At 43.6% G+C, this 14373-nt stretch overlaps 1 protein-coding gene across 1 annotated transcript in view; it reads left to right on the top strand.

Moving 5' to 3' along the window:
* LOC144125329 (mitogen-activated protein kinase kinase kinase 20-like) overlaps window positions 1-10133 on the top strand; it is a 37042-nt gene extending 26909 nt beyond the window's left edge. The window contains exons 20-21 of the mRNA XM_077658608.1: window positions 159-474; window positions 6030-10133. Coding sequence (XP_077514734.1) covers window positions 159-474; window positions 6030-6414 — 701 coding nt within the window. The 3' untranslated portion in view covers window positions 6415-10133. The remainder of the gene's footprint in view (window positions 1-158; window positions 475-6029) is intronic.
* Window positions 10134-14373: the final 4240 nt, after the last annotated feature.

Raw genomic sequence — 14373 nt, 5'->3', positions numbered from 1 at the left:
ACAGTATTTTGAAACTGTCTATAAGATTATTCATGAGTTGGAAATAGTTATGAAGCTATTCCTAAATTTTTTTGTAGTTCTTGCAAATTTTTAAGAGGCACAATCTGTTTGTAATCGGAGCTGTTTCATGCTGTTGCTTAATCTTGTTGGTCATGCAGGTTCTGGAGGCGACGGCTGCTGGGGTGCATCCATGCTGTCAGCTGCACGCAGTGGTTCCCCGCTGTCGTCGTTTGCACCAAGACGACTGCTGTCGTCGCCTGCCGATGGGGACCTGTCAAGCGAGGAGGATGAAGCCCTGGCCCACCTTGCCTCAGAGTTGGGGGGCAGCTCTGCCTCGACTGGACGGAGCCGCCTCAAGGAGCACCGGCGCCACAGACTTGCATTCTCGCTCCACTCCAGCTCGGAGGACTCACTGAGTGATCAGGGCGCCTCTAGTCTGCGCTCACACTCTCTTGCGGGGAATGCATCCCCTGGGTAAGGGCTGAAGCTCTGGGAGTCCCCCTCAGTAGCTAGACCATTGCAAGTCATTGGAGGAGAGAGCAGTTGCAGTCTCTTGTCATATGTGGAGATCAAACTCTTAAATGAGTATAGAAATTTTTTAGTTCCATTTAATTGCTATGTTGAGTAGCTGTTGCGCTACATAGAACCTCATTTGCTCCAGTGCAGAAGGCATGGTTAATTACATTGCAATTTTATGGTAACTAGTTCTTGTTAAGAACTATTCCATTTGTGACCAGTTTTGCGCAGATTGCAAGGGTGCAGTATGGTGTGCCATTGCTGGGAGCTATGGAGGCGCAAATGGTGATCACGTGAGCTTACAAAGCTCTGCTGACATGCCGGATGTGTAGTGTATCGATCGGACGCCAGGCTGGAACAGAACAATATTTATTGATGCAGTGCCTTTTTTATAGGCCGATGAACATGTGATCTGCCGACGGCCGCTTGCGTGGCTGATAAGCGATACATGAAAAATGCAGCGTGGAAAACATGCGCATGTGCTATCAGTACAGCACACTCCTTTCTTCTAAGATTTGCACAATCCAAAACTGACTGGCTAGACATCAATGCCATAATGCATGACAGGTCGTCGAACACGTGTTGATCATCGCGGCTCGACCGGTACTTGGGTGGCTTGGCCCGGACTCGCCCCTGGGTTTGCTTCTGGGCTAGCAGACAGCGGCTGTGGCTGCCTGGCTGCAGGAGAAAGCCTGACGTGGTAGTCCTCACTTGTGACTGGGTCAACTTCGAGCCATGTCCAGGCGCTCCTCAACTGGTTGTGGTGCCTGTGATGACGCTCGCCGTTGTTTAGCTGTACCACGTACGACGCTGGACCTCTGACTGCCACAACCCTGGCAGCCTTATAGCTTTGACCTGGACAAAAGCTTTTAGCGTAGACCGTGTCACCGACACGAAACCTCTTAGTCTCCGGTTGTTGTAGCTCAGGCACGTGTTGCCGGTCCGGATGGAGTCTGTCTAACGCTGACCTCAGTCTTCGCCCGAACATTAACTCTGCTGGCGATTTTCCCATGACCGAATGTGGCGTCGTGTGTTGCTTAAACAGAAACTGGGAAATCTTGCACTGCGTCGAACCTTCCTGCTGCATCTTTAATGCTTCTTTAATGCTTTAATGCACTGGAGCCTTAGGATCGCTTTGCCGGTTACTCTAGCATGGATGACAGTGCCGAACAAACTCTTCAATTTCGTGGTCCATCTTCAGCCACCACATGAGCCCGCTAGCTGATGCTTTCGTGGCACTCATCTCTGGATGATTTGCATGCAGGAGTCGGAGCACATTCTCTCTTGCTGCGGTTGGAATTATGACGTGATTCCCTCACAGTATGCAATCATGATGCATTGACAACTCCGACTTTCTCACCTCACAAGGTGCAAACTTGCTGTCCACTTGTGTTGACGGTCAGCTGCTAAGCAGCCATTCCTTTACCACGTATACAATGTTGTCCTTTTTGATCAGCGCAACAAGCAGTCGACCACTTCCAACAACAGCACGTCCCCAGGTGGTCTTCACTCGTCCTCGTCTGCCGGAGCTGGCAGACGACTGAATGCATTGGCTTTGGAGTTATCTAGGCCTCATCTGTACTCAAGGTGGTAGTTATACGCAGACAACAGTAAAATCCAACGAAGCATTCGGGGCGACACAACTTCGTGTATTTGCTTGTCTGTATTAAACAGGTCTAGTAACGGCTTGTGGTCTGTTACCACTGTAAATTGTCGTCCAGCCAGGTACTGGTGGAACTTTTTTACACCAAAGAACACAGCCAAACCCTCTTTATCAATCTGAGCATAGTTACGTTCACTGACGCCAAGAGTGCGTGAAGCATAAGCTATAGGCTGCTCCTTCCCGTCATTCGCACGATGGGCTGGCACTGCCCCCACCCCCACAGGAGATGCGTCGCAGCACAAAATTAAAGGACGCTTGCTATCGTAGGGCACAAGTACAGAGTCTGAGCTAAGCAAATTTTTTGGTCTCTCAAAAGCCCGCTGATGCTCACCTGTCCACTTCCATTCGTGGTCATGGTCGAGCAGTCGATGAAGTGGTTCTGCCACTTCAGTCTTGCCGTTGAGGAAACTGCTGTTAAAGTTCAGCAACCCCAAAAAGGTTTGCAGCTCCTTTTTTCTTGCGGGCGCAGGCACTTGTTGGATGGCGTTCGTCTTGCTTCGGCTCAGATGTATTCCTGCGCCATCAATCCTGTGGCCCAAGAATTCGATACTTGTCTGGTTAAATTCGCACTTGTCCTTGTTTACTCGTAACTGTGCCTTCTGCAGACACGATAGTACGGTCTCTAATCTCTCTGCATGCTGTTCTGCTTTACATTAAGAGATTAATATGTCACCCAGATAAGCTTTCACTCCGGGAATGCCTGCTAACAGCGTGTCGATGACTCGTTGAAAACACCCAAGGTGCGTCTGAAATGCCAAATGGCAGCCGTTTAACCTTGTACAGTCCCTTTATCGTGTTAACTTTGAGCAGCTCAGCCGACTCGTCGTCTAGCGTAAGCTGCTGATAAACTTGGGCTAGCTCCAACTTGGTAAAAAACTTGCTTGAACCGAGAGCTATGAGCATTTCAGCTGCTTTGGGCAGAGGGTATCCATTGCTTTTAATTGCTTTGTTTACGGTGCTGCGATAGTCACCGCAAAGACGTAAAGTTCTGTCTTTTTTTCTTACCACTACCAGTGTTGTTGCCCAGTTGGAGTAGTTGATGGGCTCCCATACCCCTTGTTGCACCAAGCGGTCCACTTCCTTGGCCATGTCGTCCTTGAGGGCCAATGGAACTGGTCGACTCTTGAGGAACACCGGTTGGGCATCATCTTTCAGTTCGATGTGAACTGGCAATCCGGTGAAGCCAGAAAGGTCTCTGCGAAACACCTCGGAGAATTGTGAAGGCACGTCCTCCACGTTTACTTGCTGTATTCCCCGCAAGCCAATGCCTAACGGGTTAAACCAGTTTTGCCCAATAAGGCTGTTGCCTTGCTTCTGTACTATGAGCAAAGGCAGCTTTACCTTCCAGCCTTTGAATTCCACCAAGACAGTTGCTCGACCCAGCATGGGTAATGTCTCCTTTGACCAGGTTACGATAGTTGTTCCAGAATCTTGCAGTGGTATTTTACTGTGATTCCCCTCAATAACCTGGAACGTATCTTCACTCGCAATTGAGCACGACGCACCAGAATCAACCTCCATCGGAACTTCTTGCCCTTCAGTCACTACTTGAACCATGAACTTCTGTTCTTGCTCATTTACTTCGCACAAGGAAAACAGCGCACTCTTTCGTACACGCCCTTGCTCTTATCTCCTTTCTTCTTTTGCTCATACGCTGTCTTCTGAGCCGTTCTACTATCGTCTTTCGATCGACAAGCTTTAGCTATATGTCCAACCCTTTTGCAGTTGAAACATGTCCGCCTTTCTAAAACAGCATAAATGCAGAGCGTGCTTACCGTTGCACCGGTAACAGCTGGACCCCTTCGCTGAGGTATCTTGCTTCGTACAGGTTCCTTGTATCATGTCCTGGCAGTCTGTCTCGTATTGGCCGTGCGTGTGTATGTCTCGCTGTTGCTTGGTGGTTGCTTCTGCAGTTGTGACCAAGTCATACGCAACCTTAAACGTAAGGTTGTGTTCTGCGAGAAGTCGCTGTTGAACCCCTTCGTTCCGGAGTCCACATACGAAACAATCCCGCACCATGATGTCCAACGGAAGCTGGGCGCTGCCAAAACCGCAGTCTTCGGCTAGCTTCCGAAGCGCTGTTACGTAGTCTGCAACCGATTCCTCGGCAGCCTGGTTTCGCCTGTAGAACAAAAACCTTGCATACAGCTCCGAAGGCTTTGGATGCAGGTGCTTGCGAATAGCAGTCTTCATTTCTTCGTAGGTTGCTGCTGTCGGTCTTGCTGGCTTCACCAAAGTTACGATGAGCCCGTACACTTCTTCGCCGCAACAGCGTAACAGGACTGCTCTTTTCTGCTCTTCTTTCGTTATCTGGTTTGCTTCGCAGAACATTCCCAGGCGCTCGACGTATTCGTCCCATGACGCGTTTGTGCCAAGACGATACTCGCCGATCCTGCCGACGACCATCGCCGTCGGTGCCTCTTCGCCAACTGTTGTGTATCGGTCGGACGCCAGGCTGGAACAGAACAACATTTATTGATGCAGTGCCTTTTTTATAGGCCAATGAACATGTGATCTGCCAACGGCCGCTTGCGCGATACATGAAAAATTCAATGTGTAAAACATGCGCATGTGCTATCTGTATACCGCAGTATGTTTCTCCACTATAATAGCTTGTGTCAATAATGCATCTTTAAAAGGCCTCATGATTCAGTTGTGACTTGCATTTTTCTTCGCCACTATAGGAGAACATTTATTCGCATAAGAAGAGTATATTAGGCTCTAGCTCTAAACAATCCCACTTTCTGTACATTATCAAGCAACCAAACAATGCTGGCTATGCTAACAAACTTCATGTAATGCTTCCTTAAGATCTAACCAAGCACTGCTGCCATGCACTGGTGCCATGTGGCTAGCCTAACGGATAATTTAATTTGCATATTTTCATTCTAGCATTTCAAAGTGGATTGCATTATCTCAAGAGTTTGTGCTAGGATTTTAATGAGCTCTCATGACTTATGCCCCTGCCTAAGCTGCAGCTTTCCCTGTCGGGAAACAAGACATGCAAAAGCAAATAGTGGAGGATCATGATCTCAAGGCAGCTTAAACCTGGTGCCTGAATTTCTACTGTACATATGATATACCCTGGTGTGATTGGTGACCCACAGTGATGATATTCCGTGGGGGAAATAGTAATGCAATTGCCTCTGAAAGTTTAGTCAAGGGCACCTTTTCATTGTTTAGTGTTTTGTAGCTTCCCTTGTTCTTCATTGCCTTCTTCCTATGCCTCTTGTTGTAGATCTTTTTGCTTTCTTCTATATACGACTTCAGGATTTGTATAAAGCTTTGTCGAGGTAATATCATAATGTGTTGGGAGGGACTTTTAGCTGTGGCATGTGTGCTCAGTGCTCACCCTAGTGTAATATTCTTGTCTAGTTTTTTCTGTCCATTTTGTTTCATTTACGTAAGCAGTCAAAGGTAGCTCTTTTTTTTTCTCTAGTCCTTTCAATTTGAAGGAATCTGAAAGTAAAAATTTCAAGATGCAATGAGTAGGCTGCACTAGCGAACAGGGCATGGGCAGTTGGCAGTTCCCCATGATTACAAAAAAAAAAAATTGAGAAAAGAGTGGCTGCACACTTCAGGTTGAACCTGGCATATTTCATTTCTGTGTGGTAATTCATCACTGTATAGTTTATTACTGCTCAAAAATTCTATGCAAGGTGCTGTGAAAGTACCAGGTGTACTTTCTCTTGTTCAGTATATTTCTTATTGACTTTCTAATTCCCATTTGTATATTGTTCTGTTGTGTTGAAGTTTGTCAACCTTTCATTTTTCCATTTTTCTTGGAAGAGGTGGTTGAACAGTCAAGCCCCAGTATAGCATTTCCTTCTGGTTTTATTTTGTTTTGTAGCATTGCTGGGAACTGCGGGAGGAATGAAGAGGAGCGTCATCGCCGGAATAGCACTCCAACCAGGCGACGAGACCCAAGGAAGTATCGGCACTCAATGAGTGACAGCGGCTTTGCATCTTCTGACGCATCGAGGCAAGTGCTACGCGTCGAAAAGTGCCATGTCAAGCTCAAGAGTGGTGAGCTGCCAGCAGACCGAGCTGAACTCGACATCGGCCTGGGCCCTAGCCTGAGCTCTGGCCTAAGCTCAGGTTTGAACAGACTCAGTTTCAGCCTCGAGACGGATGGCTTTCGGCTTGGAAGCCGGGAGCGGAGGCTGGGAGGACTGCTTGACCGTGTGGCCGGCAACATTGGCTGGCGCCGCATGGGATATGATGGTTCTATGTGAACACAAATAGTGTGAGAGTACCGCAGTCTAAAATGCTCCTAGGGGTGCGGTTAAAAAAATTGAAAAAGAAAGACATTTCTTCCATAAAAACGCACCAGTGAATGCTAGTCTTATGCCTGCTAAGCTTTATCTGCTGGCAATTTTATAGTTTTGCGCTTGTGTTGTTATTGTTTCTTTAAGTGTATGAATGAGAATGCTAGCTTTGGTTTTTGTTGGAGGGGTGTATTCTGTTAGTATTTGGTGACTTCACCTTGTATCTGGATTCTTCAAGAATGGTGATGTGCCCTGGTTAAAGTCATTGAAGTCTCAGCTAATGTTTGAGAATTTTCCTAGGGAGACACATGCTGCTGTGTATTTCAGAAAGTGGAACAAACATTGCTTCCTTGCAATAACTGTTGCTAATTTGGAGACCCGGTTTTATTTTGGTACACTTGTTTCTTGAAGTTTCGCAGTTAAGCTCAAGATTTTAGTGTGGTAGGACTAGAAGTGCCATATAGCTGTTGGAAACCTGACTGTGCTGTCTGATATATTTTCAGAGGCACAGAAAAAAATTATGATAATGAGAGAAAAAAGAAAAATACAGGACATACTTATCTATGATATCAATATACTTTTTTGTGGCCACTGAAGCCACTTGGCATTATATATGGAAGATGCGAGGAAAAGAGCAAAGAGAATATAAATAATAGCTGCTAACATTCTTTCTCAGAATAGTCAAGGCTGTAACTCTCTCGTCAGTATTTTTATCAGTAACAAACCTTTTTGTCAAAGTGCTGAACCGACTGTGATTCACGTTTGTTATATATTGCAAGACTGTGCCATTGTAGAAGTTGCACAACTATTTTTTGTTTCCTAAAGTATTACATGATTGGAAATAGCACTATTTCAGCTATTAGTTTTTCAATTTTATAGCTTCAAGGAAGAAAATCAAATGAAGTCTTTAGAGATGCCTCTTTGTAGTATTATTTGCACTTGGAAATCCTCTCTCGCATAATAACGCAAGGTTTCAACATTCTAGTCAAGGCAGCAGTTGCCTTTTATTCATTAGCTGTGGTGCTAGTTAGCATACACTCGCTATTGCTTTGACATTAAGGTATTGTGGGGGCTCATCACTGGGAACATTTATCATCATGAATGACTCTACAGGCACTTAAAACGGACAATGGAGTATCTGTGATCATCACCGCTACTTGATATGTGCTCCTAGGAAGAGTATATTCTAAGATGATAGAATATTACACACATCTCTGTTTTAGTCTCTAACAGTTTATAGCAAAGTTCACATTTTGGGAGATGAGAATCAAAAATAATGTAGCCTTAGCATCTGTAAAAATACTACACCATGAAGTATTGTCGTAAATGTGCAGTGTGGCCATCTCAAATGTACCATAAAAACTCCTTAGGCTAATCAGATGTCGTTATTGTGAAACAAAAGACGATAAATTTTGAGGGACTTCCAGGACAACTCAATCCGATTTTTGTTCTTAGTAAATATCAATTGTATGACTCTTTCCAGCTATGCTGGTGTTTGTCTGCTTGTAGACGATGTACTCTTGACTGAGAAAATTGGGCGTAAAAATTTTCATGGCCCTTGATTCAGACTCATGATGTCAAGACCAAACAGGACTCTGTGATCACCATATGTAACTGAGTGGCCATGACTCATAGCCTCAGGGATCTGCACATAAAGAACTGTCTTGATGTCACCTCTGTTTGCTTGCAAAAGCAGTCAGTGGTGGCGACACCTGTATTTCAGTTTTTGGCCTCTCTTCTAGCTTGTAAATGCTCCATTTTCAGTGAAGGCAGCCTCCTTGACATTAGAATGAGGTAATATATCATTATAAGTCAATTTCAATTTGGGGTCAGTGCCCCTTAAGCCTTAATTCAGTGTGTAGAAGAGTTTTTAAAGAGTTTCGGGTCAGCAAAAGGTGGGCCTGTGTGCACAATAGTGAGGCTTCATTTATTCTGTCATCCTTGATTGCCTCTGGTGTGCGAGTAAGTATGTTACTGGTGTAGATGGCATCTGTCTTGTTGCATAAGAATTCAGAGTAGCGTCACCAGCATCATACACCACTGATATAGCCCCAGGAGTTGCATCGTGGACATCTGTAGCAGCATGTGGAGGTGTCTCAAGAGCTTCCTTGATCAGCATTCTCTTTGCTTAGTGCCCTCCTTTTCTGTCTCATGCCTCACCGTCTCTCTTGACTCCTGTGGTTCCCCTTTGGCCACTTTCACAGTTGTCGCTTCATGTCCTTCCCACACCAAGTCATTGAGGTTGACATCCATTGCAAAAGTTCAGCTGACCGAAAAGTACAAGTGTTCAGTGAATCCTTTTTTTTCTCTCTCCCTAAATTTTGTCTCTGTCTGCTGGTCAATACTCCTCTATTGTTTAGTATATCTATGAAAGCAGCATAACTCGGCTAGGTCTTGTGTATCTGTAGTCTTTTTATTGCACAGAAGAAAGGAGCAGAAGTTGTGTATTCTGGTCAGCCTGTGGTGCAAATTTTAAGGTGGCACAATTTTAACTTTTTTAATGGAGCTGTCGCATTTTAGAGTGGTCGATTTCCGATGTATGCGTCTCTTCTATATTAACTTATTTGGAAGATAGAACAAAAACTAAGGATATGGACAAATGGTTAAATACGTCATCCACCCTGATAATCTTATGCAGTGCTTCTCAAACAGGGGTTCAGGGACTACTTGACACTCTAGAGGACATTTATGGGGTCCTTGAAGCTTGCTCTTCAATGAAACCACCCAACATTTCTTTGCTAAATAACAAGATTCAGTGAAGCTTCATGTACTTGTTCAAGTGCAGTATTTGAATTGACTTGCGCCTCTTCAGGTAGTTTGAATAGTTTTAGGGCTACAGTGTCGCCATGCATTCTTGAACAAACCTGCCAAGTTAACTGGCGAAATACTTCTTAGGTAGTTTTACTGCTTAGGTTAAAAAACAAGCTAAGTTTATGGTTGTGGTTAGCTATGTAAACTTTCTTTGTCATCATAATACTACATCTATCCTGTCCCGATGGCTCCTCATTCACCTTCGTGCTGCTTCGAGTGTCCTGGATAGATTCATGGCTAGGTAGCAGTGCTCTGCTGTTGTTTAGATAACATTTGCATGCTGTATAGACTTGCAGGCTGCTATCTTTAATGGTAAACTCACGTCTCTGCACCAAGTATTTTACTGCTTCTTCCTTGGCATCACTGTTTACAAGCTGATCTGGAGCCTACAAGCTCCGTGTTTATGAGCATTGTTCCTTGGGAGCCTGGGAGTGTTGGTTTATGCATAAAATTTCTATAAGCATTGCTCAATTATCTGGAGTGACAGCATTCATACAAGCTTACAGCAGGAGATGAAAGTATGAAGTAGAAGTTAATACTGCCTTAAAATCTCATTTAGATCGGCACTCCATAATCACTCATAAGAAAAGCATTCGTTATTTCAAGGTACAGGTAGGTACCTACAGTTAGGTCCACTTACAATGGTATAGCAGGCTATAATGAAACAATAACTGTGGTATGATATCCGGTTGCCAGTTTTTATTTAAAAACCCATAGATTTAGCTCATCTGGAGAGGTCATAGCAGAATTGCACATTGGTTTATGTATGTTGACATCTTTGTTGGCTGAAAACACTTACATTGTTTGACTGGCATTGTCTTAACACGGTTGAGCAAGTGGAGCTTTGATAACCAGTAATGAAGCCCCGATGAAAACATTTTTATTGCTGATAATATGAAGCCATGCACAGCCCTTGATCTAAATCAGGCACCTTTGCTGTTGGATATGAATGACCTTAATTTAAACATGTTCTATAACTAGTACCCAGTGCTTTGTGCAGTGCATATGCATGGATATGTTTTAGCAGTATATGGTGAAAGGAGTCTGCTGATTTTCATTAACAAAATTTCCTAGCTTCACTCTTGAGGATTCTGCTGTCATCATTCTTTATAATGCACACTATCAAGTCCAGCATTTCAACCAAATCAGTACCTTTAAAAGTAATAGTTAAAAAAGTGGCTGATCTCTCAGTGTAATTAGCTGGCCTTTTCTGTGAACACAGAGCATTAGAAGGGTCTAGCAACCTGAGTTATACAGTAGAACGTCGTTGATGCGCTTTTTTTTAACTGCGGGAAGAAACGGATTATCTGGGAAAACGTACGATCCAAACCGCCTGTTTTTGAGAAATGTAACTGTTGAATGAGGTAAAAAGACATTTATTGACAATTTCACTTTATAAGAATGTCGATTGGCGTTTCTGAACAGATCCTGAACAGAACCTATTCCAGAGCTCGCTGAATTCAGTCCGCGTTCGCGCTTTCTTTAGCGTGGAAGTAAATTCCTAATGTACCCGGTCCATCGACGGCAGTGACGAAACTAACCAAAACCTCTTCGTCGTTTTCGGATGCTTCGCCCCTTTGCTCCCTAGTACTGTGGGAAAGCCGCCGCGGCGGCTGATTGTCGCAGTCTCTTTCTTGTGCACCGCAAAGAAACCTCAGCATTTCTCCTCTTCATATTAGACGTTTTCAACATACCGGGGACGTATACCGGTTTACCGGACCCCTCTCGCGCATGTGCAGAGGCATTGTTGGGGTGAGGGGGAGCCACTGGGCATGCGCAGCCAGAGTCCGGTAAACCGGTATACGTCTCCGGTAGTGCGTTTCCGGTATGCTAAAAACGTGTATTCGTCCCCTCAGAAACGGCCGTCGCGAATGCTAGGGCGCGGTTTTTATTTTTTGTTCTTGGTGGTGGTGGTAGTGGCAGTGGTGCTTCGCCTCGTTGCATTGAGGCACTGCAGAGAAGCCACCAAGGCGGATGACTGCCGCATAAAACATGACGCGTGCCCTCTCGTTCGGCCTACTTGTATGTTTGCACATGTGCGGTTGGTCAATACACGTATTATACGACCAGAATTTGTCGAAATTTTAAGCGTAGTAGCTGGTAAATCGTGTTTTCTGGGAACGTGTTAACCGGGAAAAATATAGTGGAACTCTATGAGATATTTTTAATGTCCACGATTTTGAGCGTACGAACCGGCCAATCGTATAAACTGGGAACGTATCAACGAGGTTTTACTCTATATGTAAAATATGCTGAAGTGGAATACCCTACGGATGATTCGGAATGCTTCCCAGATATGCAAGTTAAACACTCACAGGGAGAATTTGTGCCTTTATATACTGTCTCGAAAATTATTGTGGGACTAAACCGTTTTGTCAGGTGGGATGTCAGAACTGCATGCACTTCCTGTGCCTAAAGTCAGTGTAAGCTGGCTTTTACAGTTGACCAAATAGTAAAGAAAGTGTGTTTGAATAGTAAGGAGAACCTGTGGTTTTGGAAACGCCCAACTGAGGCTGACCTTTCTACCTTTCTTGTCAGTGCACTTCTCTCTCTCCAGCGTTTGAAAGGTTTAGTCCAGTGCCGATTAACGAATTTCTTCATTTGGTAGTAAAATTGTCACTTTTACATATGACCCAGCATTAGCGGCTTGCAAGATCTTTACAAACAATCTTTGCTTAAAATGCTACAAAAAAATATGAGTGAAAACATAAATTATGTGTATTCAATTGGATGTGAAATTTAATAGAGAAAGTGTGTATGTGTGAGTGTTCAGTCATCTTTGATATAAGATAAACACTACTTTTGTCCCTGGATGAAATGCATGGTTATTTGGTCCATATACCTTATTCTTGCTATGACTTGTTCTGTAGTGTCTTGGCAGGCAGGCTTTATTTTTCTGTGCATTTTCTTGTATTGTATTCTCACTCCTTGAAGTTGCAATTGTAATTTCCTGCTGCCTTTTTTCTCGTATTCTTTTCTCAGTTTTGTTGAGGAATTTACCGGATTATGTTCTTTATTTTTATAAAGGCCCACATGTGATGCTCGATTGCAGCAGCACAGCCTTAGTGGTAGCTTTGAGCACTTTTTAAATTTGTGGATTTCAGTGCTAAGAATTTCCTTTCTCATACTTCTCCACTAGAGTGACCCCCCTAGTGTACATGCTACTGAATCCTGTACTGCTCTGAATCGCCTTCAGCTCCTCTCGTACTCCTGTTATTAAAAAGGCCAGCATCTTCTCAGGCATAAGTTTTCTCTTTGGAACTCGCAGCCGCATAGGCGGTGTTGACTCTCTCTGAATGCTTTCAATATCACTGTTAGAAAACATTATATTATGCATACAATAGACTTGTCTAGCCGCGTGGCACGAAGTGCCCTTATGGTGCATCCGAAGTAATTGCTTTTGCATAGGCTAACTTTTAACTCGGTCATTCACTTCCTCTTCACATGCATATATTTACCACAGCATAAACACTGACCATTGTGCCATGAAAAACCTGTTTTTTTTTTTGCAATAAATCTATTGTGATACAGGGGCTACTCTTAATAGCTTGTCTTTAGCGCCCATAGCACGGCACTTTGAGCAATTATGAGTGCCTCCTTTTCTGCAGCAAAGTTGCCTTATGTGTATGCCTTATAACTAAGGTGCTGTCACTGTTTTATTGCCAGCGTTTCTTGTTTGCTGTTCTAAAATATACTGTGCAGACCAAACATGGTACAGCAGACAATGCTGCTACACACGATTATGTTGCAATTGGTATTTCCCAGATGGCAATTCAGATGCCACGTTTCGATGTTCACTGAATAGTTTTCTGCTCAAAGATAAACCTAATGGTAGTGCTTCTTCGGTTTTGACTCAGAAGTTTTTTGTCTTGAATGCGTGAATGCCCATTAAGCAGCTGAAATATTTTTTGAAACATAGGTACTATAGTCTACTGCATGTGTCCAGTAATTGAAAGGCATAGTCTGCACTTGTGCGTGGTGCTACCACAGTGCACCTGTAATTCAGCTGTGTACCTTTGTTGCAAGGAAATTACTTGTCTGGTGGTTTCCACGTTTCAGAAATTTTTGGCACTGACAGCTCCTTTTTTGTGCAGTATGTTTACAGCACTCCGTCCATCATGGATATCTAATGCAGCTATTTTTATAAAGTGAGTGCCATTTGAAGCTGTGCCTATTTTTTAGCACTGTTAATTTCCTTCCTTTTGCAGCATGTGTGCTGGCCTGTTTGATAACTGCGCTTCTTCTGTCGTTGCGCCTGTGCCTGCATTTCTTCTTCAAAATACAGATGCAGGCAGTTAGTTCATGGCCTGCATAACCATTCTTGAAGGTAGCTTAGATGACAAAAATATGACATGTCTTGCTGGATAACTCACACATATGATGTTGTTGATGACAGCATAATGCCCTTGAAAATGGTTTACAACTTGGGAGTTCTTTTTTTTTGTCCTGAACAATGGTGCAAATGAGAAAATTTGCTGGAAAAGGTTTTAAAGAATCAAACTTCTAGTGATGCAGTGGAAGCTTCTACTGATTGCATGTTGAAAACAACTCTCATGCGTAGATGTTGAGTAGAACAAGCTGTAAACCTTGTATTGAATCTTAAGAAGCTACAACAGCAGTTAAAGTGGTGAATAGAGGTGGAGGGGGCGATGATGGTGACAGTCATGAAGAGGAAGAGGATGATGATGATGTTGTTTATTAGAATAAAAAGAAGAGGCCTGCAATCAAGTAAACTTTTGAATATGAACAGTTTGGAGGCCTTTTTGTGGATATTTCTGACTAGCAGCTATATGTCCTCAAGCTATGGTTTTTGGCAGAAAGCTTTTTTAATGTCTTGTCAATGCATACCTTTAGGTAGCTTTGTCACTAGTGCGGTGTTTATGGCTGCCTTGCAATGTATGTCCGCTGATTTCTGCCTTATTAAAATTTTCATATGCCATTTTGAAATACAGTATAATGTGGAACTGCATTCATATTCCAGCTCGCCATCATTTTATGGTGGTATTATATTGACTGGTTGGTATAAAAGGAACCAAAAATTTTTTGCATTTTTTATATGTGGTATGCATTTTTCCTTTCTTGTCATTCATTTTGTTCATTTATGTGTTAAATTTT

The sequence above is a fragment of the Amblyomma americanum genome, chromosome 3, assembly GCF_052857255.1.
Source record: "Amblyomma americanum isolate KBUSLIRL-KWMA chromosome 3, ASM5285725v1, whole genome shotgun sequence".
NCBI classification, from domain to species: domain Eukaryota; kingdom Metazoa; phylum Arthropoda; class Arachnida; order Ixodida; family Ixodidae; genus Amblyomma; species Amblyomma americanum.
This window is presented reverse-complemented; position numbering and strand designations above follow the sequence as displayed.